We start from the raw sequence: 25,976 nt of genomic DNA, 5'->3' as shown, positions 1-25,976 counted from the left end.
ATCAATGGCATGAGTTCTCTTGCTGTTCCCACTGCCCACAAATCAAGCTCCTAATAGCCCAATAAAATCATGAGATTCGGGATAAAAAAGTGATTGCATTGCTCAGATGCTAATGAGGCACATATATCTGAGACAACTGACTAAAGTCTGTGGAAAGAAGGCCTCGGCAAAACATGCAAGGTGGCTAATTTACAAAGATGTGGAGCATTCCAGATAAGAGAATGTCACACACCTTTACCTCAAAGAGATGTGTTTAAAATAGCCTGCTTTTCCTTACATATTTTCCCATGAAATATTGGGACACCCATGGAGTCAGTACAAGCAAGGTGGCTGGGATCCTCCCATCAGAGCCCTTCTGTCTGCCAGGTTATAGCCAACAAACGTACCAAGGTGGCAAGCCAAGTGCCTCCGATACGTTCCTAGAATGTGTTGTGCAGTCGATAATAAATAACTCCTAAGTTGTGTGATTACATAATGATAGCCACATTCATTCACCTGTCTATCAAAAGAGCCATATTTGAGTTTGAGCTCCTTTCCCCTGGGCCCATGAAGCATTAGCTTGGAGTCTTTAAAATTCCCAGCAACCCTGGGCTAAGTGCACTGGGGTGGAATGTAGTCCCTTTTGCTTAGTAATCCATTAGCTAATGGGTGTGAGCCCGTCAGTTTTCTATTTATTCCTTAAACCATTAAGGTTCACCTGCTGTGCGTGAGACTACACTTGACAAAAAAGAGTGATAGTTGAAATAAAATAAATATCAAGCCTTACGAGATCTGATGGGTATTGTTTAAAATATAACGGGCTTCGTGGAAAGGTAAAGGTGAACCAACTATTACAAGTTGACACATGGCATCCTGGACATGATGAGGTAAATAGAACTTTGTTACATTACGTTCCAATCCACAGGCGCTCACTAGTGGAAGGAGAGTTATTTGACAACTGTCTTCCAAGTAAGTGCTCCCCAATATTTGTCAGCAATGTCTACCCGAGTCTCTTGGAAGCTGCTCGATAAATCTCTCCATCAACCTTTTAATGGCTTCCTTTTACTCCTTAGATAAAAATCAAATTCCTTCCTGACGAACCCCAAGCTCTGCATGGTCTGGGTCTTGCCATCTATCTGGCCTCATCTTTCACCTCTTTCCCTTGCTCCAACCATGCTGATATATTTCAGGTCCATCGCACATGATATAAACTCTCTCTTTAATGTGCTTTCTTGCCTTATTCATCCTTCAGATCTCAGCTTGAACACCATTTTCTCAGGGGAAGACTTCCTTCGTAGCCCAAACAAAGTCAGGTATCTAACTAGATGATCTCCTGGTTTTCCATCCCCTATAAAGCCTTCAGAACAGTTAGCATACACACACACACACACACACACACACACACACACACACACATGCCTGTTTCACTGGACAAGAGCCGAAGACAAAGAGCCTGAAAGACAAAGACAACTAACTTCTGGCTTTGCTCACCATGGTTTTGCCAGTTCCATAGTGTCTGTTGAATGAATAAAGGAATCAACTACTCTTGAGAGATCTCCATGGACAAAAAAAATGCAGAGGTACCCTGAGGGCCATTGAGTAATAAAGCTTGGCATTTCTTAGGTTTTATTCCTTATAACTGAGTTTTATTGTATGGTACCTCATTTTGATCTCATCAATTTCTGTCATGTACAAAAATTTTTATTTTGCTCTCTATAGACAGCCTAATTAACAATCAAAACATTAAAGATGAATATACTAGAATTAATGCTGTAGTCATCTTGCTCATCACAACTCAAGCAAAAAAACCTTTTGGTCTCCCAGAGTACTTGGTTTCCTAAATCATTGTGGAGAAATGATTCTACTTTCTGCTGTTGTCCAGATATCACTAAATTAGAGCTTATAGCATATAGATCTTCCTAATTACTTATAACTATCCCAGATCAAAGATGCCCTTTACACTAATTATATCAATATTTTGAAGCATTATTGAAGGCAGAAACCAAATGGCTCCATAATATCCCAAATGCAACCTCACTTTGTGAGAATGATAGAATCTTTGCGAGAGAAGGACCTTTAAATCCAAGGGCATCTACTCATTATTGCTGTGAGCCAAGTACATTTCTAGGAACCCAGATATGGCAGTAAATAAAAATGCTTACAAATAAATACATAAATTAGATAACTCCAGAAAAAGAACAGAGCTATGAAGAAAATAGTAAGTGGTGGTGTCAGAGAACATGACTAAAAGGAGCTGCTTTAATTGTGTATTCAAGGTCAATTAGGATGATATGGTCCAAGTTTTATCCAAGAGAAGGAATTTCTGGGTCAGCTATTGCCACAGTAATGTTGCCAGACCAAAACCACCCTGAGCAAGCCACATGGCCTCCACTCACATCAAATCCATTAACATCCCATTGGCCCAAGCAAGTCACATGGCTAACCCAACATCAATGTGTTGGGAAACTTTACTCCATCCATACTCTGCTTCCTTGAAGTAGATTCTTAGAGGATTGTTTTCTACAACTCTTGACTCTGCCTTCTGGGGAAGTTTTCTTTTTACTTTTCAGTCATTTGTAAAAGGGCAAGCAAGGAAGGATTTCTCCCTTTCAGAAATTTAGCAACATTCTCAGTCTTCTTCCTGGCTGTAGAAATTTCACTGGCTGAGATGTCTTTTTACATCTCTAACAGCCACAATCTCTTCTAGTCCAGGATGGCTACAATAATTGCCAATGCACTGGTCTCAAAAACTGAGTGGGTTGATTATGTATTTAATTCCAGTAAATTCTATGCACTGAAGTCATACTCATAATTCTTTTTAAAAATGCCATTCTCTCTAGAGTTAATTGTGGTTCTTAATTTGGGCACCTGGAGCTTCTATGTGATCTTTCTAAGAGGCCTTTATGCAGCCAAAAGGATCTACTTAATCTTTTCCGGGGTCTTTAAAAAGGCTGTAATGGCCACACTCTTGATTTAGACTATCTATTCTCCTGGGCTTTATCTTAATGCTCGTGTTCTTAATCTTTCCACACCCCCCCCCCACCCCCGGCTTTATTTTACTTTAAGGGTATTTTACTGGGTGGAGAGTACAGAGATGAGAAACAGTATCACTTTCTACACAGCATATCCCCGATTTTCTGAGTTCTCTGTATTTTCTCTCAGTTGTGTCTGTAAACCAGACCATTCTTTTCTGAGCTTATCTCTTTCGTGTGGCACCTTAACAAATGTGACTACCTACAGCCAATTCAGGCTTTTAATATTCCAGTTCCAAATCTCCTCACACTATCCCTGAGTCAATAGGTACATGTCTGCCTTTCTAGATTATCACGGGTACCACTTCACCTACATGTTTTACTAAATGCTTACTAAACATTTCACCATTGAGTACCACAGGTCATTATTCTCCAGATCTCCTATAGTTCCCTTACCACCTACCACCGAGGTTGAAAATAATTTTTTTCAGGTTTTTCTTATAATTGCACCCACTTCTAGGTTTCTATTTCTGTGTCAGTCAACTATTGCTATAATCAATGCCACATAACAAATTGTTCCAAAGCTCAAGGGCTTGTAGCCATAGCAAGTATTAGTTCTCATGCTTGTAGATTTGCAGGGCAGTATATGTGAGGGACAGCCAATACTGTCAGAGTGGCTCATGACCCTGCTTCAGGCTGAGGATCAGTGAAGCTTAGCTTTTGTCAGTAGGGTCTGGCCTGTTCCATGTGTGGACACTTGAGAACTGGGTGGAAGTTTCAACAGCTTCCTGGGGGAAGATCTTCTTCTGGTGAATCTCTGGAGTGTAAGAACTCCACAGTTCATGACATAGAGAGTCATGTCTATGGCCTCTGCCTTTATCATGCCAGCTAATGTTCCCCGTACATAAGTCACATGGCTAAACTCAACATCGGTAAGATGAGAAGGTAGACAGCACCTTGCCAGTTTTCCTCACGGGGCTCTTCTGAACTTGTCATTACATGCTTGTCTCTTAATTTTCTTTTGTCTTTTTTTTTTTTACTGAATTATTTTCCAGTGCCTCTTACACCTAGCTCCTAGGACAATGATGGACACATACTAGCCACTTCAATATTTGAGTGAGTGAGTAAAGAAGGGATGAGTGATTTCAGGAGATTTCTTGTTCTGAATGCAAATAAGCTCCTAAGAGTTCGTGACTTTGTTAATCATATCAAAACTTCACCTAATTACATTTCACCTCAACCTGTAACATTTATATTTTTGAACTCTGAAGGGGCATAGCAGGATCACACAACAAGAGATGATTTACAGATGCCAACGTGTAAGAAATAGCACTTCACTCTTCTTCCGCAGGTCCCCAGGTTACCCTCTTTTCACCTTATCCTCCCCCACTGAGCAGCTGTGCCAAGCCCTTGCCCTGCAGATTTAATTTTTTTCAATGTTTATTTATTTTTGAGAGAGAGAGAGAGAGAGAGGGAAGGGGCGTAGAGAGAGGGAGACAGACTCTGAAGCAAGATCCAGGCTCTGAGCTGTCAGCACAGAGTCCAACGTGGGGCTCAAACCCACAAACCATGAGATTTGACCTAAGCCAAAGTCTAAAGCTTAACCTACTGAGCTAGCCAGGCACCCCTTGCCCTGTAGACTTATTGCCAGAGTTTGCTTCCCTTGGCATGTGACAATATTCAGAATGATTCTTCTCCCCTGTCTGGAGCTCACTGGTACCTTTCCTGGTACTAAAGTATAATGAAAAGAAATGATTTGGGGGATACCTATTGTTGTGGTTGTGCTTGTAACACGCATCAACTACACATCATCTTTTGGTTTGATATGGGAGCTGTTGGAAACATTTTGTTTTGTTAAAGGAGGAATCGTTTTTTTGTTGGTGACCCTTTGGATGGCAGGGATCCTATACAGGTAGCTTGTAAGAAGTGAGAAGGACTTGCAAAAATTTATTTTTTTAAGGCAAGGAAGTCCATCATAGTGTTGTATATAATATTAAGAAATAAAACCTTAATGTCTATCATTTTGAGATAAGTTAAATATAGTATAATATATTTGACCTGTTATAGTATATGTTTGACCTGTTATATTCTGAAGGGCAAGACTAGAAAGCCATGAACATATACAGCAAGATGCAGTGTTGTGCTCATGCAAGAGAGCAGACCTGACAGAGCAGGAGTTAGCAAGGCAAAGCTGGAGCGAAGTGGAGGTATATCTAGGTATAGATATAGATATATAGATATAGATATAGATATGGATATAGATATATCTCAACACATACATACATGCACACACTGGAATCACAATTTCTAATACTAACAGAGTGGTTAATATGCACCAGGTACTGAATGATAACTCCTTATGTGCCTTATTTAATTAACATCATCTTCTTAGATATCTTTTAAGATAAATACTACTATTGTCACTTCTTTTTAATGGATGAGGAAAAAACAGGATTAGAAAATTTGAGTGATTGTTTCGAACCCATCTTTAGCATATACTGATTATTGAGCTAATACATTCCATAGATATACCAAATCTTGTGTCCATATATGTCTTAAACAAATGGGCTTCAAGGTCCAATGGAGACCCTCTGTCCTCATACAAAGTCGGTGAGCAATTCACTTTTAATTGAGGATAATTGCACCGTTAAGGACCATTGAGAATTTAACAAATTTCTATAAAGTTACTAAAATATCACCTCATATAAAAGTAGGCCCCCAACAAGGGAATGCCAATTGCCATTTGCACCATTTCCGTGTTGATTTTTACCCTCTTTTCTAGGTTCACCTTAAGTTTAACAAAGCAAACTGGCATTTTGCTGGACATGAGGGTGTGTCATAATATTCTGTCCTTGTGGGACAGAATAAGGCTTAACATTGGCCTTTTCAGTTGAGCACATTGGGCTCTCAGTGTTCCTAGGGCATTAAATGTAGGGTAGGAACATTAACCTTTGAATCATAAAGAACAATATTGGGGATCTCTAATCTTTCAGCTGGTTGTAGCTGCTTTTAAAGGATGAAGAGAAATTGACCAAGTCCCTAGAATTCCATGCACAGACACTCATGAGGCAGGTAGGAGCGATGGCAAAGAGAAGGAAGGGGCTAGCCAGAGGGGTATGGGAATAACCAGAGTAATGGCGCTGCTTGAAGAGCTACCAGTGAACCGAACACTGATGAGGAGTGTCGCATAGACAGAGATGAAGGGAAGAATGTAGGAGAATGTAGGGACGCATTAAAAAAGGAAATGACAGAAGGAGGAGATAAACTGAGAAGGAGGGACATTGTGAGTGGGAAAATCGAATGCTATCCACTCTGTGGTGACTGCTGCCTCCATTTAGAATGGTCTCTCCACTTCGCTCCAGCTTTGCCTTGCTAACTCCTGCTCCGTCAGGTCTGCTCTCTTGCATGAGCACATCACTGCATCTTGCTGTATATGTTCATGGCTTTCTGGTCTTGCCCCTCAGAATATAACAGGTCAAACATTAACGAGGAAGTATTTATGGACCTTCCCCTCCCACAGCCTGCCAAAGGGAATCATATTTGGTTATCCCAATACCTCCCCTTTTCCCAGCTCCACTGAAGATGAAAGATTTTCTTGCTGGGAAAAGACATAGTTGAGAACAATGCAATGCAATGAGAGAGATGGGCAAAGAGAGGAGGAAAAAAGAAAAAGCATGCAAACTCAGAATAGGCTTTTTGTCAGATGGGTTGAGGAAACCAGTGTCTGAATAAGGTGAGGAGTAAGGAAAAGGATAGTAGAGGAAAGAGAAGCTCAGTAGGAATTGCTGTGAACTTTACATTTAGATTATTTTTAATGGTCCTTAAGGGATTTGAATTTTAAAAAATCCAATTTCTTTCTACCTAAATCTGGGTGTTGACATAGGCTTGAATGTGTGCCGAGGTAGAGCCATATACTCTCTCAGATGTATTAGGGTTGCAGAAACATTTACCACAATGTGAAATTATATACTGGTGTGATTGCTTGATTCCTATCTGTGCCCTCCTCAGACAGTAATGGAGGAAGGAAACGTGTCTATTTAAGACACAATCACACCCCAATCCTTAGCACAGTGCCTGACATAAAGGAAGCCCTTAGTAAGAATATCTTGAATGAACACCTATGTTACAGAAAACCATGGCTACTGCCCGGTTCTAATTCCTTTCCCTTTTCATTCTTTCATCTTATGGCTGCTACTATCCTTGCCAGGATCCCACCCAAATCTATCCTATGGAGCAAATCAACTTCAATGGGACTCCCTCCTTTTTGTTGACAGTTGGTCAGCTCCTTTCTGGAGTACTAGATTCTCCTTCTAGCCCAATTCCCTGTGCAAGACATTTCCTGCAGAAAGCCGACCTCAAGCCTGTGGTTCATTCCAGGGTTCAGAACTTTCATTCTTAATATAGAATGTGGAAATTCTACAATCGGTGGGAAAAAAGTATGCCAAGTAGATAAAAATCGGTCCCACTGCAGCATAATTCTCCAGAGAAAAGAGATAAAACTGCTTGATGCTTAAGTTAAAAAAAAAAAAAGTAACAAAATATTTCCAGTTCCGGAAACTGAATTTCATTCCTAATGTAAATATAGAAGCCTCTGGAGAAGATCATGGCTGGGAGAGGGAAGGAAAGCACAGGGAACAATAGGAAGGGATTTCACCACCCAGCTCCACAGCTTTATAGCAAAGAAACCACCCCAAGAAATCAACCGTATCTTTAATAGTAGTTGCCCCAGTCAGAAAATGGAGTTTGATCTTGACTTTTTTCCTCCCTCAATCCCCACATTGCATCGGTTGCCAAATCCTGGTGGTTCTCTCTCGCTAAGTATTTCTCCATTTTTTAAAATTATTGAGTATATTTGACATAAACCGTTGCGTAAGTTCAAATTACACAGTGTACAATGGCTTGAGGTGCCACATTTATATCTTGCAATGTGATCACTACCATAGTGTTAGCTAACACCTTCATCCTGTCACATAATTATCATTTCCTTCTGTGGTAGGAACAAATAAGATCTACTCTCTCAGCAACTTTGAAGTATATGATAACACTATTGTTGACTACAATCACAATGCTCAATACTTCCAATCCTATCTATTTTCTTCCTTTCTGTCCTCTTGGTCCAAGCTATTCATTTTTTGCCTTGAATGTGCACCGGCCTCTTAGTTACCCTCCATTTCCCCTCTGCCTTTCTTCAACTCATTCCCTATGTAGCAACGAGGGAAGTATATGTTTGATCCCTGTTTACAACGTCTGCGACTCACCACCACTCATGATTACAGTAAACATCCGTTGTCATATGGATAGCAAAAGAAGAGAAACGAAGGAGGAAAGACAACAGACTCCGACAAATCCTCTGAGGGCACTTGCTATAACAGGGAGTGGAAACAGCACATTGAAACCAAAGTGAGGTCAAATAGTTCTTTTCTTTCCTTTAAAATGGGATTGGATTGTGGGCTGATAAGAAAGTACTTCTAAGGAGAAATTGATGATTTTGGAGACAGCGCGTAATAATTCTAGCAGCAACAGTCTTGAGAAAGTGTGTGATATGAAGCATGCTAGGGCAGGCACAGTCCTGAGCATGGTGTGTTGGAGAGACTTTACTTCTCTAGAAGTCTACCTAAAAGTGAATTCACTCGTGGGAGTCTTTCTGCAAGGCAAAAGGAGATGGGGGGAGAATGATGTATACATTTTCACATTGAATGTGGCCACTGCAGAATATACAGATTTTTTTCCCAATTACATATTCCATTTTCCCATATTCCCATTACTTTCCATTAATTTTAGTTACTTTTTTCTCATATAGCCAAAGGCACTGACCATGGCCTTCCATGGTCTACTTGCCTTTATCTGCTCGGAGAGCTCCTATTCACACCGCTCAGGCATTCCCTCTTTGCAGTGTTCCTTGATCTCCATGGATAGGGCAGGTCACTATGACCCTCATGTCAGGCTGTGTAAACATCTCCTTTAGTAACTTGTCTTTTGGCCAGAAGTCCCAAACTAACATTCTTGAGGCTCATGGATTTTGTATGCCCAATGAAGTGTTTTTAAAACACTATTTTTGGATTAGATGACAACATTTTTAAAAAATGAAAATTTCACACCAAAAAAAAATCCAATAATACATATAGCATTCTTGAAAAATGAAAGATGGACCTCACTGGGCCCACATTCCCATGTGGGGGCAACTGCCTAGAGCAAGCAAGGTGCTCCCTGCTTTTACCCCAGCTCACCCCCTCTTGCTTTACCAGCAAACACAGGGCTGTGAATTTATGTGCAAGGCTGAGCTGAGACTTGGGCCCAATGGGCAGGAAGTATGACTGGTTTCCCTGTGTATCGTAGCATCTAGTACAGTGCCAAGCAGCATACATCAGGTGCTCGGTATGTTTTGTGAATCGAACTTTCCAAGTTCTGCAGTGTCCTCCTCACATCTGCACACTCTAGTCCCAGAGCCTTTCTGTTTTTGAATGCACAGATCCATCCCCAAAGCTCACATCCTTACACGTGCCTTTATTCCCTCTACCTAAGGTGACTGCCCTAACCTGGTTACCTAATCCGTCACATTTCCTCTCAAATGTCACTTTCTCTAGAAACCTTCCCCAGCCCTTCAGGTTAAGTCAGATCCCACTGTAATATACTTCCAGAGCACTCGACTTCTTCTTCATTGCCATCGTGCGTTTGTTAGTATGGACTTGTGTAGTGGCTTAACATCTGTTTCCCACTCAACTATAAGCTCCATGAGGGCAGGACAAGCGTCACTGCTCTCACTGTGGAATCTATCACACATCACCCAGTGCCAGGTGCATAGTAAATCTTCACAGTGTATGTGAATGGATGAGTGAATGAACGCTTGCAAGAAATAGGCCTTAAGGAAAGTGGAGGCCAGTGTGTACAGGTGTAGATGTCTGTTTTCTACGGTGGGGCAGTGTGACACGCATGTGTCTGTCACTCTCAACTTTCTAAACTGCTTTGATGGGCATAGATTTGTCTTGTCTGAGACTGTGAGTGTTCTGGGGGCAGGGGCCTCTTGTTAATTTTCTTTTTTTACCTTCTGTATCGAATACAGGGATGTGCATCTAATACAGAATTCCAAAAACAAAAGAAAATGTATACTAAATGACCAAACTAAGCAACATGTATTTCCTTTTTAAGAAAATGACGATAGCTTCTCTACTTATTAACTTGTTCATTACACTCTTTCATTACTTCCAGTTGGGCTCTATTCTAGAGCAAAAGTGTATCAACGATGCCCACCACAAATGATCGAGATGGTGGTTGTGTGATGGCCTATTAGCTCTGGTCATCAAGTTTCTGTGGTCTATGGCTTATTTGCTAAGTTTTTGAGGCCTTTTACAAGCATCATTAACCTTATCATATCCAACAATTGCAAAAGCAGGGAAAGCATTGGGCGGACAACTGGAAAGACTCATGGTTTTGATCGAATTTAAAGTGAAACCATTTAACAGGAGAAGGTGCCTACTGGGTGTTTGGGGAACGTTTGACTCCAGATGAGGTTGGTTTTATCCAGCAGAGTGTCTTATCCACAAGGGATCTAAAGCTGTAGATCATAGAAGCTTCTGAGTTCACACATGCCTCCTCATCAATGAGCCAGGGCACATAACTAATTGACCAGAAGGCTCACTGGGACTAATTAGCAGCTGTATGTGAAGAGCTTGGTTCAGACTCGTAGCATGGAGGATGGCATTCTAGAATGGCCAGATCCTGGACTCACAACTCAGTCACTATAGGGGGATTGCACTGCTTGGCTGATAAAATCGTTGAGGCTCCTGGCTCCTCTGTGGGCCAGTGTGCACATGTGCGCATCCATCTGCTGCCGCCAGAGGGCAGCAGTACGCTGTGCGTGTGCAATTTGCATTCCCAGATTGGCAAATCCCCAAGGATTTACAAAGAAAGAGAGTGGGTGTCTCAGGACTACCCAGATTTCTTCTCTCTGGGTGTCAACACTGGTCTGAGTAATTGCAAACACAGACCTTCTACATATGTTGGACTTTGGCTCATCTGAACTATTGAAATGAATACACAACTAGAAGCTGCCATCACAGACAGGAAGTAACTTTAATTAAATATTGTGAAAGTTGAAAAGTTTTTACAGCTTGAATTTTTGCAAAAAAAAAAATTATAACAATCTCTACAGTAGTTAGGTTCTCTAACAATTGAACTGTACAGTGTGTGTCTATTCAAAAAGTTTGATAGGAAGGTGAAAGGTTAGTAGACTCAGAGATGACTTCGTTAAGCTGCATCCTAGTACAATGTGAGGCCAGGGCGTGTTAGGCAATCCAGTCATCCAGAAGCTGTATTTTTCCCCCAAAACTGAAATCTTAATTCTCTATTTCATTTTCCTCTTAAAGCCATATTCTGTATTTAGGGGAACATCTTTTACTTGTAGAAGTTTTGTGTTGAAGAAAGAGGGTCAGAGGGCCAGAACATCTTTTCATCTAATCAATATAAATAGAGGCAACAGAATACAAATTATACACATTTTAAAGGCTCTTTGGACTTTCAAGAAAAGTTCTAACCACTACACATGGCTGACAGATGGGTGGCGTTTGTTGTCAGGGTCTGAGCCGGACACCTCACCGGCTGACCATTCCTTCACAAACAGTTAAGGGGCTCACCAGACAAAATATGGCTTTAAATTGTATACATCTTCAGGCCAGCGCTTACCACACGAATTCAGACAACTTTTCTGAGTACCGAGAAGCAATGCGTCCACCTTGCTTACATTTTCCAGTTTTTTTATTATTATTAATCATCATTATTATTATTTCTCACCTTGAAAAATCAGCTTTCCTCCCCCTCCCTTCCCTCCCACAACCCCCCTCCCCCACCCGCCCCAACCCATAAAAATCGCACTCTGACAGTCTAGTGAAAACCATTGCAAAATCCATATGGGGGCATGCACAGTTGCAGCATTGTTGTAAATTTCTTGCTCTACTAGAAAAAGTTACATTGTCTTAAGGTAACAAAACAGTTCTTTTGTGCTTTTCCATTTCTTTGTTTTTTTTTTTTCTTTTTTCTTTTTCTTTTTTCTTAGAATGTTAGTGATGACTGACAGTTCTGGTGCACAGTTACAATGTACAAGTGAAATGAATATGATTTGCATTGTTAAGGCATCCAATCTGCTGGTTTATATTTATGTGAAAGACAGAGGAAATATACAAGCAGACTTAGGAAAGAAAGTATGTTCATTGATTTCTATGAAGTTTCTCCCCCGAAATTCAATGCACAAAATGCGTCACTCCAAAGGGAGAGATTCCATGCATATTAATAGAGTAAAACAGCATTAGGGTTTTTTTTTTTTTGTAAGCTTCCAAAGCAAAGGATACATTTTTTTAATCTACAGAACTAAATGCTACAAGAATAATATGCTACTATTTTTTTTTTTTGCCATATATTGGAAAAAACTTCTTAACTTACAAATAATACAAAAATAGACAATGGCTTTTGGGTGGAAATAAAAAAAATTGAAGCATGGTTTAAAACAAAACTAAAAATAACTATAAATGAAATGTTTAAAAATCACATTGAAACAGCTAATACAACTGTAGGTGACCAAACAAATACGCACTTTTCACATAGCAAACGTACACAATAAAATAACCTGGGAGTGGGAGGAAAAGGAAGAAGGGGAAAGCAATGTACAAATTCCAAAGATAAATACATTATTTATATGGATATTTTACAAAATCCCCTTGAAAACAAAAAGCCTTTTAATTAACTTTGCAAGTATGTGCAAGCTAAAGGTAGTGAGCTTTTTTTTTCTTTGCAAAATATGCAGTAAAATCTTTTTGTGATATTGAAAAACTGTCTTAAGACATTAAAATGTATAAATAGAACGACGACTTTGGCAAAAATCACAAAAAATCTACAGTATTTATAACTACATACAAAACACAACAGCAAAGAAAAAAATATCAGGCAAACGCATCCTCAGAGCTTTGCTGCGTCTTTGCTATTTATTCTTACTTTTAAGAACACTTCCCAGATAATGAGAGCAAAAATTCCATAGAACAGAGAACTATGTTTTGGAGCTCTCAACCTTCTTCTCCTTTCTCCCAGTTTCCTTTTACTCTGAATTCCAAAGCACTTAACCTGTCCCTCTAATCTATTATGTTACAAATGGTGAGGGTCACCGATAGAGGTGTCATCTCAAATGGGAAATCCGAAATACCTGCCATGTTGCTTTTTGTCAGCTTTTGGAGGATTGGTATGAAGTCAGCATTTAGGATGAGTCAACTTTAAACTTGCAAATGGCGGCGTGTGAGTGGGATTTTGGCTTGATGACTGGAGGGCAAAATGTGGAATTCTAATTCTGTGCCTGGACCCTGTTCCGTGCAGTCTCATAGGGGATTCTCACACAGTATGTGTGCCATCAAGCTCTCCAGAGGCCATTGGCTTCAGAAGAAGTTGACATAAGTAAAAGAGAGAATTATATCAGGTTTAAATATGCAGTTTTAACAATCTGTCTAGAGGCACTGGATTTTTGAGTAGAAGGGAAAAATGTGATCACTTACATCACTTTTTAACTTTCCAGGCTGCATTTATTTACACAGTTACTTAAGACAACAATACAAAAGAGATAAATAAGCTTGCACTGCTAAGGGATGGCATGTTAAGTTAGATATTGAAAATGCACTGTCTGAGCTAACTACCATTTGATATGCTTTAAGGCGCAAAAGCCGACCCTTAGTTTTCTAAAAAATCTAACTGGCATTCCTATTCTGTCCCATACAAGCTTTTTTTTTTTTTTTTTTTTCTTCTTTTCTTTTTTTTTTTTCACTTTTTTGTAAATATCACCACTTCATTCTCCCTTTACACAGCTTTAAAAACATCATAAATTAAAACATGGAGTCTTATTTATAGTGTCCCTTGTATACAGCTTTACGGTTTATAAAAGACAAATGATTGCAGAGTTAAGCTTAAAAAAAAAAAGAAAGAAAATGAAAAAGTGGATTTGCTTTTATCAACACAGAATAAATATATCCCCCAAATACTTGGGAGGTACAACTTTTAACCAACACTGCACTTGCAGAACCCTTCCAATTTCAGTATTTGCAAGGTCGGTGATATTGTTTGTTTAAAAATCTGCAGTTATTGTGATTCCTCTTAAAAAGGCCTGAGTTAAAAGTTCCACTCGGGGACTTGTATCAGATTACTCTCTGTAGCAGAATCCAACCTCTTCATTAATAAAATTCTTCAAGGCAATTCTTTCACATGGGAGGAACGATCATGCCAGATATCGCTGTGGAAAAAGAAGACAAAAGTCAATGGTTTTGCATCCAAAATTCTCACTGAGGAAAAAAAAAAAAAAAGATGGGAAAAAACACCCACACACCACTATGTTGGTTGAATATTAGTCACAAATGTGCTCTCATCTCCCCTGGAATGAGTTTTTGTTATAAAATATACATGTACTTTATTAAAAATGATAAGTCAGCCTGTGTATGTGTCTTTAATGGAACAGAAGATGCTAAACATCCCTCCAAATCTGATTTCAATCTTAAAATATAACTGGAAAGTTGCAGAGTTTGAATATCGCTGAGAAAGTTGCAGCCCCAAACCTTGCAAACTAGTGAGAATTTCCAATGTGTCCCTCTTTTTGCCCCTCCCTGTGACTTCCGTAATATAAAATAAAAAACTAGTTCATCCCACGGCTCTGTGCTATTTGCGAAGACTGAATACTAGAACAGCAATCTGAATGCCTATATTTCATCCCTCATACCGGGGAGAAGGAAATGCCAGCCACCTCAGGCCTTGTTCTGGGGAATATGAAGCTGGGAGAAAACGTGGAGGAGGAGGGGAAGGCAGGTTTGCATGAACCTGCAGGATGTCTTCTATACTACTGCTGCACTCAAGGTTCTGGAATGGTCTGACCACGTTCTTAGAAAATTATAGCCTAGGAAAGCTGGGGCGAGATCCTGGGGAAAATGAAATCAGTTTGGGGTAATCAAAAAATCTTTGTAAGTGCTTTGAGTTAGAAGCCCGCACACAGTGGTATTTAGAAAAGCACGGAATCCGACAGGCCACTGTTCCACCTCTGGCTTTCCTGCTTTCTGAGTATGTCTCCCAGAGGTAGTTACTTGTTTCCTTGAACCTCTGCTTCCTCAGCTAGAAAATGCAGTTAACGGTATTTGTAAGGGCAGTGATATTTTTAGGGTTGTTGGAGATTTAAATAAAATAACATATGTGTGGTGCTTGGCCCAGCGTCAGCTCCAGTAAAGACCTCATAGAGGTTAGCTGCTATTACTTTTAACCCATCCCTTCTGCTGCCAAACTAGCTGTGTGACCTCATGCTAATTGTTTAACATCTCTGGTCTGTGTTTCTTCTTACATCAAAAAGGCACCACCCCATACAGCATACTTCATATGCTGAGTATGAGGAATGAAGGGGTGTCTATAAGAAAGTTAAAACAGTATGGCAACTTTGAAATATTTTGGGGTAAGAGCAAGGCGTCCATTAGAAGCAAGAGGCAGCCATCTTTTGCTTCCAAAGATGAGAGAGAAAGTCATTGCTTTCTTTTTGTTGGCAACTCTAAATTTAAATTGATGTCCTTGTCAGTGATGACTGAGTCTAGGAAGTGGCTCTCTTCGTGTCCCAACTCTCATGTCCAAAAGAATGTGCCTTTTTTGAAGCAAACCCCAACTACTACAAATCCTGCTGCAGACACGGGGAGGCTAGGTGAGCCTCTGAGCCCTGCAGTCCCCACACCCCTCTTGTTTCCCCTCCCCCACCCCCAACATTTTAAATTCAATTAAAAAATGTATTTTGCCAAACACTTTTTCCGTTAATTTTTAAACCCATCTGTATTCACAGGGAAATTTAATCCACATGTTTCTGATTCATATACACGTAAATCATCCAAATGTTGTTTTGCAAGAGCCGTTCTGCAGTCCAAAAGCTCCTGGAGTCTTTTCGTAAGCCCTCATAAGCCATTTTTCTTAGAAACAGGAAGTGTCTCTTGCCAAATGCAGGCCAACTTAAACCCCCAAAGATTCGAGATCAGTTGGAAAAGCAGTCCCCCTAAGATTCAAGTGAGCCTTAGATCTGACTGAAACGGGGAGCTCAGATTTTCAACCCAAGCCTTAACTTGAAACTCCAAGATGCTATAGCTCCAAAGGCAAGGGGGCAGGGGCTCTTTGCACTGTGACAGCTCAGCCCGGCTCTGCCTCCCTAAGGATCTTTCATCTAGGCTGGAGGTGGGTTCCGACACCCTTATTAAAGACAGGTCTTTCTGTGGGAGTTCTAAGCCTCTGGCAAGAGAAGCAAATCTCACTTTTGCCTTCCACCAAAATCTACTTTGTGTGCCTGGCATTAAAGGGCAGTGCCCTATTGGACAGCCAGCCGGGTAGCTCAGGCAGTGTCAATACGATGCAAAGCAAAGCAGACAACTGACAAACTTCCTGCTGATTTGGTCAGTGGGTCTGGCCAACATTTATTAAGTTTATTAATTGGGCCCTGAAAACATCAGGATTTTTTTTTAAATTCTGGATGGCCAGAAGGAAAAAAACAAAAAACAAAAAAAATAAAAAAGATCTAGCAATCTGGGGCCCCATTAAAAGTTATAAAGCAAAGCTAACTGATGTGCTAGTCCATAGCTAACAGTGCTTCTTAATCTGGATGACAGGGGGTGCAGACTCCAATGCCCTGGGAGCCCAGACTGGGAACATAAGTGAGCGATGTGCCCTGGTAGGGACCAAAGCGACTCTGCCAAGGGCATGCCTTCTTTAGAGCGGGCTCCCCCAACGCTGCTGTACAGAAATGCCTGCTCACAACCACCAGCTTTTCTGAATTCTTTCAAGAGAAGATGGAGATCTGAATGTTTTAAAATACAAAACAGCCCAGTTCATACGTGTTAGCGAACAGTTAAAATTAAAAACAGACATATTGGAGGGTATCTAGGGGGAGGCTTTGGCCTGTCCATACCTTCCTACCGTGCCTTTGTTGGCCCTCAGACTTCTCGTAGAGCCTAGCAGACACCATGGAATCTCTCTCCAGAAGAAGACCCATATGTACCTGCACCTAACACTCTGCATAGAACACTGGGGTCACAGCTCCCTACATCTCATCTGTGACTTCCTAAACTCCAGATGCAGAACACTTCTTGATGAATACATTTTAGGACAAGATTGCTGTTTGTAGTCTGTAAGCTGCTATACCTGTGAAGAGACCTTTTTATAAAGTAATCCCACTGCATGACTGCAGGGAAGCTCCTGGGTTTATAGGAGCTGTTTTTCCTGTATCTGTGCTTCAATCCTCAAGATTACTTACGTGGGTGAGAGGGATGGGTGTTTGAGGCTTGGAATGTTCCAGAAAAGCCGTTGGCACACTGACTCGCCCAAGTGGGGCCCATGAAGATTTCCACAAAGACACAACACTGTCAGAGAGTAACACATGCCAAACTTCACAGGACATCATCAGACCGAGGTGGCTCTGCCATTTTCCCCGGCGGCAGGGTGATCATGTTCTCTGACAGAAGCTCAGAAAACTATTGGTTTGAAAGGCCATGCATTTTTCATTAGGGTTTTCACATTTTGGTAAGAACAAAGACAAAATGAAAAGTTTTGCAGAGCTGGGAGAGTTTGGAGTGAGGGTGGAATGTGGTCTTCCTCGAACCACCACATGTGTAGGAATTATGAGCTAATCAGGAACAGAATAGGGGGAATATCTTGCACAAATTGAGCACGTACATGGCGCAAAAGACAACTGCACATGATCGCTGTGGGACTGCAAGATATCTAGAGTCAGGTAGGGCCAGCCACCCTGAGCTATAATAAGGTGAGGAAAGAAAAAGTTCAGTGCATGGGTACAATTTTTGTGAAATCACTCTGGTCTTTTGTTTTTAATTTTTCACTGCAGAGACTGTCCAGGACATGGTTAGGGTTTAAAATCACTACCCTGGGGGGAGGTCCAATCGCATGGTGACAGCCTCCTTGGGGCTGCCTCTCTCTTGATTAATGAAGTCCTCTGAGGCCTGAAATTGCATAGTAGCCATGCTCTAGGGAGCATAAGCCTTAGGAGAAGGGAGAGGACCTCTCCAGGACAATGGCTGGGCACAGTGGGTCGCTCGAACCCTTGACCTATGAAAATAGACACACCTGGGGAGCCAGGATCAGTATTCATCAACGACTTTACCTAGATACGAATGGAGAAGATTTCTCTGCATTTTCTCTTTAAATCCAAAATATAGCCACATTTTCCAAAGTTTTCCATGGGATGTTAATTGGTCTTCACATTTGGAAAAGGGTTCTCTGGGCAAATAAGTTTAAAGAACTACATAGAAGACTTTTTGTTTGTTTTGTTTTTTGTTTGTTTGTTTGTTTGTTTAACTGCAGGATGTCTCAGAGCTTTTAATAAACTTAGGTACACTGTGTCTCTCCAAGACAGGGATTCAGTAAGCACCACTTTCTAGATTTGTTTGACCACAACACTTACATTTTTTTAACAGTATATCTTCTGAGACTCCAGAAGTGCTGAGATAAGATTTGCTTTATCCTAAAAAAGTTTCTCAGACATATGGTAATTTGTCCAAGGTTTTAGCTACCTGGTAAAGAAAGCCAGTTGGAATCACAGTAGGAACTTTGAATCATAAAATCTTTGTAAAGAATGGAGTTTATGACTTCCTTGCTTAACCTTATCCCCACTTCTTGGCCCCTGTGCCCCGGGATGCCAAGTGGCTTGCTGGTTACTGTACATTACTCTTTGGCTCCAGTTATCTTTAATCCTCTGCTTGACATGATGCCCCCTCCCCATCTCCCTCTGCCTGAGTCCCCCTTGCCCTATCTCCAAGGTCCAGTTCAACAGCACCCTTCTCTGTGAGGCTCTTCTGAATTCCCCCTAATCTTCCCCTCCTCTGAATTTCCACAGGTGGGTGCGCAGCCTCTCCCAGACAGACCTGCCTGCTTTACTGTGGTGTTATGTTTCCTCTACCCCAGGGAAAGATTTTAAGGTCAGGATTCTGCAGTCCACATGGACCTCACCCAGTGGCTTGACTTTAGCGTGGCCACATAGCATAGGGGCTTACACAGTAATCAGTCTGCCGGGCTTTTGACCCCAGGCTCTTCCAATTTGCTAGCTGTGTGCCTCTGGATGAGCCATCTTGGCTCTAAGGCTTGGTTTCTGCATCTGTAGAAGGAGGACAAGGAGCAGCCTACATCAAGGATGGTTGGGAAGAATACATGATATAAAGCAGAAGCCGGGCTGGGAACAAGCCCTCCCATGCCAGCGGCTGTGACCATAGTCATCACCATCACGGGAGATTGCAGTGCATGTTCGTTGGGGAATAAACATACACGCAGTCACTAGAGGAGGCCATGACAGGGCTGCTGAGAAAAAGGCCTTTAAGGAGTTGGCAAAACAAACAAACAACCAGTACAATTAGTAGAGTGGTAGCTGGGGGTACACAGGTCTTTAAAACCCTCAACAGCCTAAACATGTCACCTCTGATCTTGTTTATATGGTCAATTTGCTTAATCAACACTTCTTTCATCACTTGCCCTGTCTTAATGATCACAGTTCTGAACTAGGAGGGCCCACGTGAAATTACTATAACAATGAAAAGGAGAAGGAGGAAGGTCACACTTCAGAGGCTCTCACCACCCCCTTTCTGTAACCCGTCTATGCCCTTTCTCTACAGACCAGCAGAGTTTAGAAAACTAACGATGAGGTCATTCTCCAGTTACAGGTGTAGGAGCCCACGTCCCAGCGTCCCTTTTGTCAGGGGAGACTCCGAGACCTCAGGCAGGAGCTCTCGGGAAACAGTGGCACAGCGCACCTCAGGCCACAGGCATTGGGTACAGAGGGCCAAGGCGCAATTCCAGGCATGGGGGCCCTGGTGAGCGCAGCGGCTGGGAGTGGAGTGGGCAGGAAGAGGGACAGGACAGCTTAGAGGAAAATGGTGTCAGTTAATTTGACTTGAATCTCTCTACTCATACCTCCTCCCCTGGCATCCCTCAAAGGTAGGGATGTTTGGTACATGACTGTGTTGGGAAAAAAAAAACAAAACAGCAGAAAGAAACCCCTGGACACATGCTGAATTAGAAGGAAAGGGCAATGTCGTCCACAACAGCAAATCCAGCACAAAGTGTGGCCCTGAATTTCACCTCGAACCCTCCCCACTGTGCAGCCATAAGTGAGAAATGTGACAGAGAGATGGTGATTCAGCCACTTATAACAGGGGAGAATGGTCTCTGCACTCTTGGAGCCTGTGAAGACTTGGGTTAGAAATGCCCTGGATAACAAATGAACAAACTCTGTACGAGTCCTTGTTTTGAAGCCATTTCATTGTTACTTAAGAGCACCTGTACACGCACGTGTGCGTGTGTGTACGTGCATGCACACAAGCATGCGGACACACACACACACACACACACACTAGCAGAGAGATGTCCCCTAAATCCAGGACATTCTGCAGTTTGGGGTGAGTCCCTTCCTGCTCCCTGCTTGGTCTACACGGCAAGAAGAGACCTGGCCTTGCCTAAGGGCTACCTGCTTATGTCACCACTGGCCAGTAATACAGCTACTGACCCTCCAAGAGCTATGGGCCTTTTCTTCTCAAGCACCACCTGTCAGCTGTCAAACCCCATTCTACCTTATTTTGATATCAAATCTATGTTTAACGAGGGTGGTGATAAGCAACTCAAGAATTGCAGATTTCTGCTTTCCATATATTTTATCCTTATTTAAACTAGAAGTTATACTTGGGCATTACATCCTTAGTTTGCCAGCCGGAGGTGTACTGAGGGTGACAAAGTATTCTTTTTAGCTGAAAAAGAGTCAGACTTGTATGAATGGGTAGCTCCCCTTTGTAGGGGTGGGCACGACGCACTGTGAATAATACTGTCTGAAATGTAGTTCCATTGTCAGATTCTTTTCCTCTGCCCTCGAAGATGGCTTTGCCAATGCATGTTCAAGGGAGGGACACAAGCATGTTTTACTGGGCATGACTTTGGCTGTGCTGGGCAGCTTTGCCAGCAGGTTTCTGAAGAATGTTTAGCAGAGCCTGTATGGAGTCTGAAAGGCAGAGTAATTAGAAAGCTCAGGTTCTGGAGTCACACAGTTTGGTTTCAATTTCGGCTCTATTATTTATAGCCGTGTGACCTTGAGCAAACTGGGCCTGAATTTACCCATCTATATAAAGGGAATAGTACTAACTTCATAGTTTCTTTGAAAGAATCAATATAAGATTATATCAATGTAAAGCATCCAGTATCGAGTACATGTATACTCTGTATAAATAACATAAACAATATACATATACATAACATACATACACATAATGTGTGTGTGTGTGTGTGTGTGTGTGTGTGTGTGTGTGTGTGTGTAAGAAACAGAGCTGAGAAATCCCAGATGGGTATGCCACCCTCCTGACCCCTCTCGACCCCCATGGCTGACCTCCATCAGTGAAGATGGCATGACAACCAATGAAGGAAGGCACTGTGGGGAGCTGTGTGGGGGCTAGGGGTGCAGACTCTGCTGGGGTTTATATTCATCTCCACCATTTACGGGCTGTGCCTTTAGGCAGGTGTTTACTCTCCTTAAACTTCAGTTTTATCATCCGTACAATGGAGATCATAATATCCTCATATTTCACTAGGAAGTTGTTAGGATTAAGTAAGATAAAGTGTGCTCAGTGCTTAGCACAGCGCCTGAAACACGGTTCAGTGCTAAATAAATGGCAGCTGATTATTTTATTGATCTTATTTCCCTGCCAGATGCCTTAGGAATCCTGGATGCATCCTTTTTACCCCCCTCTGAGTAATAAAATGCTTGGGAGACAGAAAGAGGAGATGAATTTTTGAGCCTGAGTTTGAAGCCAGCTTTGGCCACACACTACTGCCAGAAATCAAGCAATTTCATAATTTCCCCAACCTCGAGTTTTCTCATCCATAACGTAGGGGCTTTGAATGCCCAACACATGCTCCTGCTGTGAGGGATGAATGAGCTTGTGCAGGTCAACAGTACCAGCACATGAGAAAAATGTAAGACACAGTGGACCCATTTTAAAAAGGGTGTTTTTTTTCCCTCAATGAATAGAGAGGTCACCTCAATTCTTGGTGACTCTTATTTTCCATATTCCATGATGGGGACAAATACTGAACAATTTTAATATGACCCAGAATACTCTAGTCATATTTTGGGGGTTCTGGTTCCCAATAGTCAGTGTTGGGCCTTTGGTCTATAATGCTGTAACCTCAGGGCTCTGGTCAGGCCATGGCTCACCCACTCCCCATGATCAGCCCCACATACGTTCACGCTGACACAGTCAACAGGTAGGGAAGGTTGAGTGACCTACTTCAGGAGAATGCCAGTCCCGGGAGAGACCCTGCAGTGGAGAACTTGCTAGAGTCCACAAAAGACTGGTCTGATTATGGCGACCACAGGGAATGAAAGAGGAGAAAAGAGAAATGATGACATTAGTAAGTGGAAACAGTATTCTCAAGCAAATCCCGGGCCTGAGCAGAATTGCTGGAGTTGAAAGAGGACTGCTCAGGCAACTCCAGTAGAGGAGGGATGCATGGGGCTAGGGGCTAGAGCCCAGGGCCAAGGACAGTGAACACAAAGGAACAAAAGAAAGGAGGGCAGAGAGAAGCAGGCTGGCCTGAGGCTGATGCCCTTGCACCAGTGATGCATCTGCTTCAGGCCCTGGGGGGTCGGGGGAAGGGGGTGAAGTCAGGGCATTCTGTTGGCGTGGGTAGGGCTTACCTTGCAGGCTGTTCCCGTTGGTGCTGGTGCAGGTGGGAGGCGGGGAGGTCTGGGGTCTGACGACTGGTGCAAAAGCACTCTTCTGTTTCACGGCTGAGACCATGTTGGCTGGTGAGAAGGAGAAGATGCCCGAGGAGCTGCTGCAGTTGGAGGGGAGGCTTGTGGAGGAGGCCATGGTGGGGCTGGATGGCACGACTGAGTGGGGCAATGGGAAAGGAGAAATCAGCCTCTGCTGGCATCTTGAGATGAGGCCCTTCACCCAGCCACCCTGCTCAGGCCACCCTTCCAGCATGACCCTTCCCGAACTCTTGGGATCTTGTCTGATTTCATCACTTAGTACTTGGCACGTGCTACCTTTCATTGCTGGTGGTCTTTTATGTATTTATTGTGGGCCTACTATGTGCCGAGCAGTGTGCTACGTACTGGGGCATCCCAGGCCAGGAAACAAAAGTGCTCTTATTAGGGATAGAGTAGCACAAAATAATGACAAAGGTGAGCCTGCCAATTCTGCAGAGGCAGGGAAGAGAACCAAAGAAAGCTTCATGGAAGAGGAGTCAAGGGAAGCATTGCAGGTGGGCCTGAACTAAGGTTCTAGCAAAGTGGCTGGGGATATAAGAGGCAGGAGGAGGCCAGCCTGAGACAGCGTGGTCACTAATGGAATGAGAGATGTGAGGAAGAAGGGTAGGTGGAAGGCCATGTGGACAAACAGACTGCCACAAGCAACATTTGTGGATAATGCAAAACTACAAGTCAAAGTTCCAAATTCTTTATATCCCCCTTGGAGCTGTACATGAATGCTTGTGAATTAATAGGCAGTAGGATAGGAGCTTTATGCAAATACTCACAGTCTAGTAGTAGTGGGAATGTGGATTATCGATGATGGGAGATTTTTGGCAATTCAGAGAGGGAGAAAGCCTAGTTGCTTGGAGACATGAGTTTGGTAGATGCACCTCTACCAACACGGTCCTTTCAGCCTGGCCATCCATATCTCGCTAGCTGCTAATAGTCTCATGGTTACTTCAGGAGACAGATTTGGTACAGAGTGAGTCCTCTCCACTCAAGACCAGTATTTTCATACACTCACCTTCTATTTCCTCCATCTCCTGGGGACAAGTATGAATCCTGCCCAGTGATTTTCAGGCATTTCATTGAAATTCTAAGTACTTCCTTCTACTGTATTATTTTTCACGTTATGTAATCAACATTACATACTGCTTTATCATTCACAAGAATCTTCATGTCGTTTTCATCTTATGTCACTGCCAAAGCAATCTTAAATTGGGGCCTATTACGTCCTTTTTATACCTGAGCAAGCCGACCAAGCTGAGTCTCAGAAAATAGTTTAGTGACATGCCCAAGGGCCATAGCTAGAATGCAGGGAAGCCAGGAACCAAAACCAAATTCAGTGTCCTTTCTACTACACCACCCTGCAAAGGAAACAGATAACCAGAGGAAAAGGTCTCCTTCCCATGAGCCCCCCAGAGAGTCTAAAATGCTGTGTAGGTGGCTGGCCTTCCCTTGGCCTCATGGCTGTGGAAAGTTAGGGAAGCAGGAATCAAATGGGAAATAGGCAGCAATTGCCATTAGGGGGAAATGACCCCTTGTAATTAGCCCTCGGCACTACACAATCCAAAGGCACCGAATGCTTTACGGAGCAGAACACAGAGCCGCCATCCTCAGAGTTTTCACAAACATTTTCTAAACTGTACTTTTTCTTTTAATGAGGCCAGCATTTTTATACATCTCTTAGGATTTGTAAATGTGAAAATACGCTCAATAATAACACCCATTTAAATTGCAAAACTCCTGCACTGGAGGTTTGATTTTTAAATATTCGTAGACTTGAAATCCTGCTGGTTCACTGAGGAAGGCAATTAATCTCGTTGGCAAATGCGATCATTATGTGTATTTAGAGGTGGGGAGTTTGAGGGGGGTGGTTAACAGAGGAAAGGGTGAAATATAGTCAAGCAGCTCCATTTGTTATAACGTTATTAGTTATCAGCCACCACACCAGAAAGTGTGTTCACCAGTGGAATGTCTTATTTTATTTTTTATTCTGTTTGGAATTTTTCAACATGAGTGGTTTATGAATAATTAAATATTATGGAAGCAAAAATTCAAATCAGCTGGGCTTTGTGTTTATTGTTTTATTTGCATTTATGCAGATAAAACCATCCCATCTGAGAGCCTATTTGAGAATTTAATACTATATTTGTGAGCACTGAGGAAATCAATTAATGGAAATTAAACGTTGGAAGTTTCACAGTCCGACAGATGCAATCTCGGGCTGAAGTTGCTGCGTGTCTGCACCGGCTTGGGAAGACAGCAATCCAAGCCCCTAAATTGAATTGCTACCATATAGCAATTAGTTTATTGATTTAATTAAGAATGCCACCTTTTAATTTTCAGGTCATGATTGAAACATTTTCTGATTGAGTAGATGGGAGAACACTGAGATGATAGATCTATGAGAAACAACCTTTCGATGAATCAAAATCCAATGTGAAACTGGTCCCAAACACGGACTCTTGAGTAGGCAGACATAATGTATGCAGATTATTTGGGGGAAATTATAAATGTTCAAAAAGCTACTGATTCCAAACAGATAAAGTGGAAATATAAAATTTAGCACACACAGAGCATAAAAATTCACCCAGAAAGTAAAAGGCTCTAAGTATTACACTCAGAAATAACCACTCTCAAAAGCCAAGAATGATCTTCCTTCTTTCAAAGGATTAGAACGCTCCACATTTCCAATATTAGAGACAGCATGGTTTTTAGGTTTTTTTGTGTTTTTTTTAGCCAAGACTCGTTTTTAAAAAATAATGAATATTCTTTCATTTAACAACACATCTTCTATCATTCCACAAATGTCTAAGAGTTTGGCCTCATTTTACAAAACAGAAGAGTTACCCACACTGTCCAAGATAAACTTGGTTATCTATGTAAAAATCCTCAGAGGCAGATAAAGAGACTGTAGAAACACAGCCCAGGACATTTTATAAGTAAAGATGCCAGTTCCCTGAGGTTCTTTAGATACAATCTAAATGTTGCACCAAAACATTCTTTAAGCTCAACTTCTTTAAGACAAGGAAGGACATGGCACCAAAAAATAATTCTTGTACATGTGTGTGTGGTTTTTTTTTTTTCATCTTGCCAAATTATTGGAAAAAATAAAGTGGTTCGTTTTTTTTGTTTTTGTTTTTTTTGGTCTGTTGTTATTTGTTTTTAGTACACATCAAGCACAGAGGAAAAAAATTCCAAGCATTTAAAAAAAAAAAAAAAAAAAGGAGTCATATTCCTAAAGG

The 25,976-nt window shown here is 41.8% G+C and overlaps 1 protein-coding gene across 11 annotated transcripts in view; it reads right to left on the bottom strand.

Annotated features, from left to right (window-relative positions):
- Positions 1-13,744: 13,744 nt before the first annotated feature.
- The window catches only part of EBF1 (EBF transcription factor 1), a 388,691-nt gene continuing 376,459 nt past the window's right edge, over positions 13,745-25,976 (bottom strand). For 4 of the 11 annotated variants that reach the window (XM_045503400.1, XM_045503408.1, XM_045503419.1 and 1 more), the window contains exons 15-16: positions 22,669-22,863; positions 13,745-14,208 (exon numbers count right to left, since the gene is read on the bottom strand). In XM_045503400.1, the coding sequence (XP_045359356.1) occupies positions 14,177-14,208; positions 22,669-22,863 (227 nt within the window). In that variant the 3' untranslated portion in view covers positions 13,745-14,176. Of the gene's footprint in view, positions 14,209-15,707; positions 17,342-22,258; positions 22,328-22,668; positions 22,864-25,976 lie in introns of those variants that run through there. The other 7 variants (XM_045503357.1, XM_045503361.1, XM_045503350.1 and 4 more) reach the window with 2 other exon arrangements.

Source organism: Leopardus geoffroyi, chromosome A1, assembly GCF_018350155.1.
Source record: "Leopardus geoffroyi isolate Oge1 chromosome A1, O.geoffroyi_Oge1_pat1.0, whole genome shotgun sequence".
Classification (NCBI taxonomy): Eukaryota; Metazoa; Chordata; class Mammalia; order Carnivora; family Felidae; genus Leopardus; species Leopardus geoffroyi.
The sequence above is the reverse complement of the archived record's forward strand: the minus strand, read 5'-3'. Positions and strand labels throughout refer to the sequence as shown.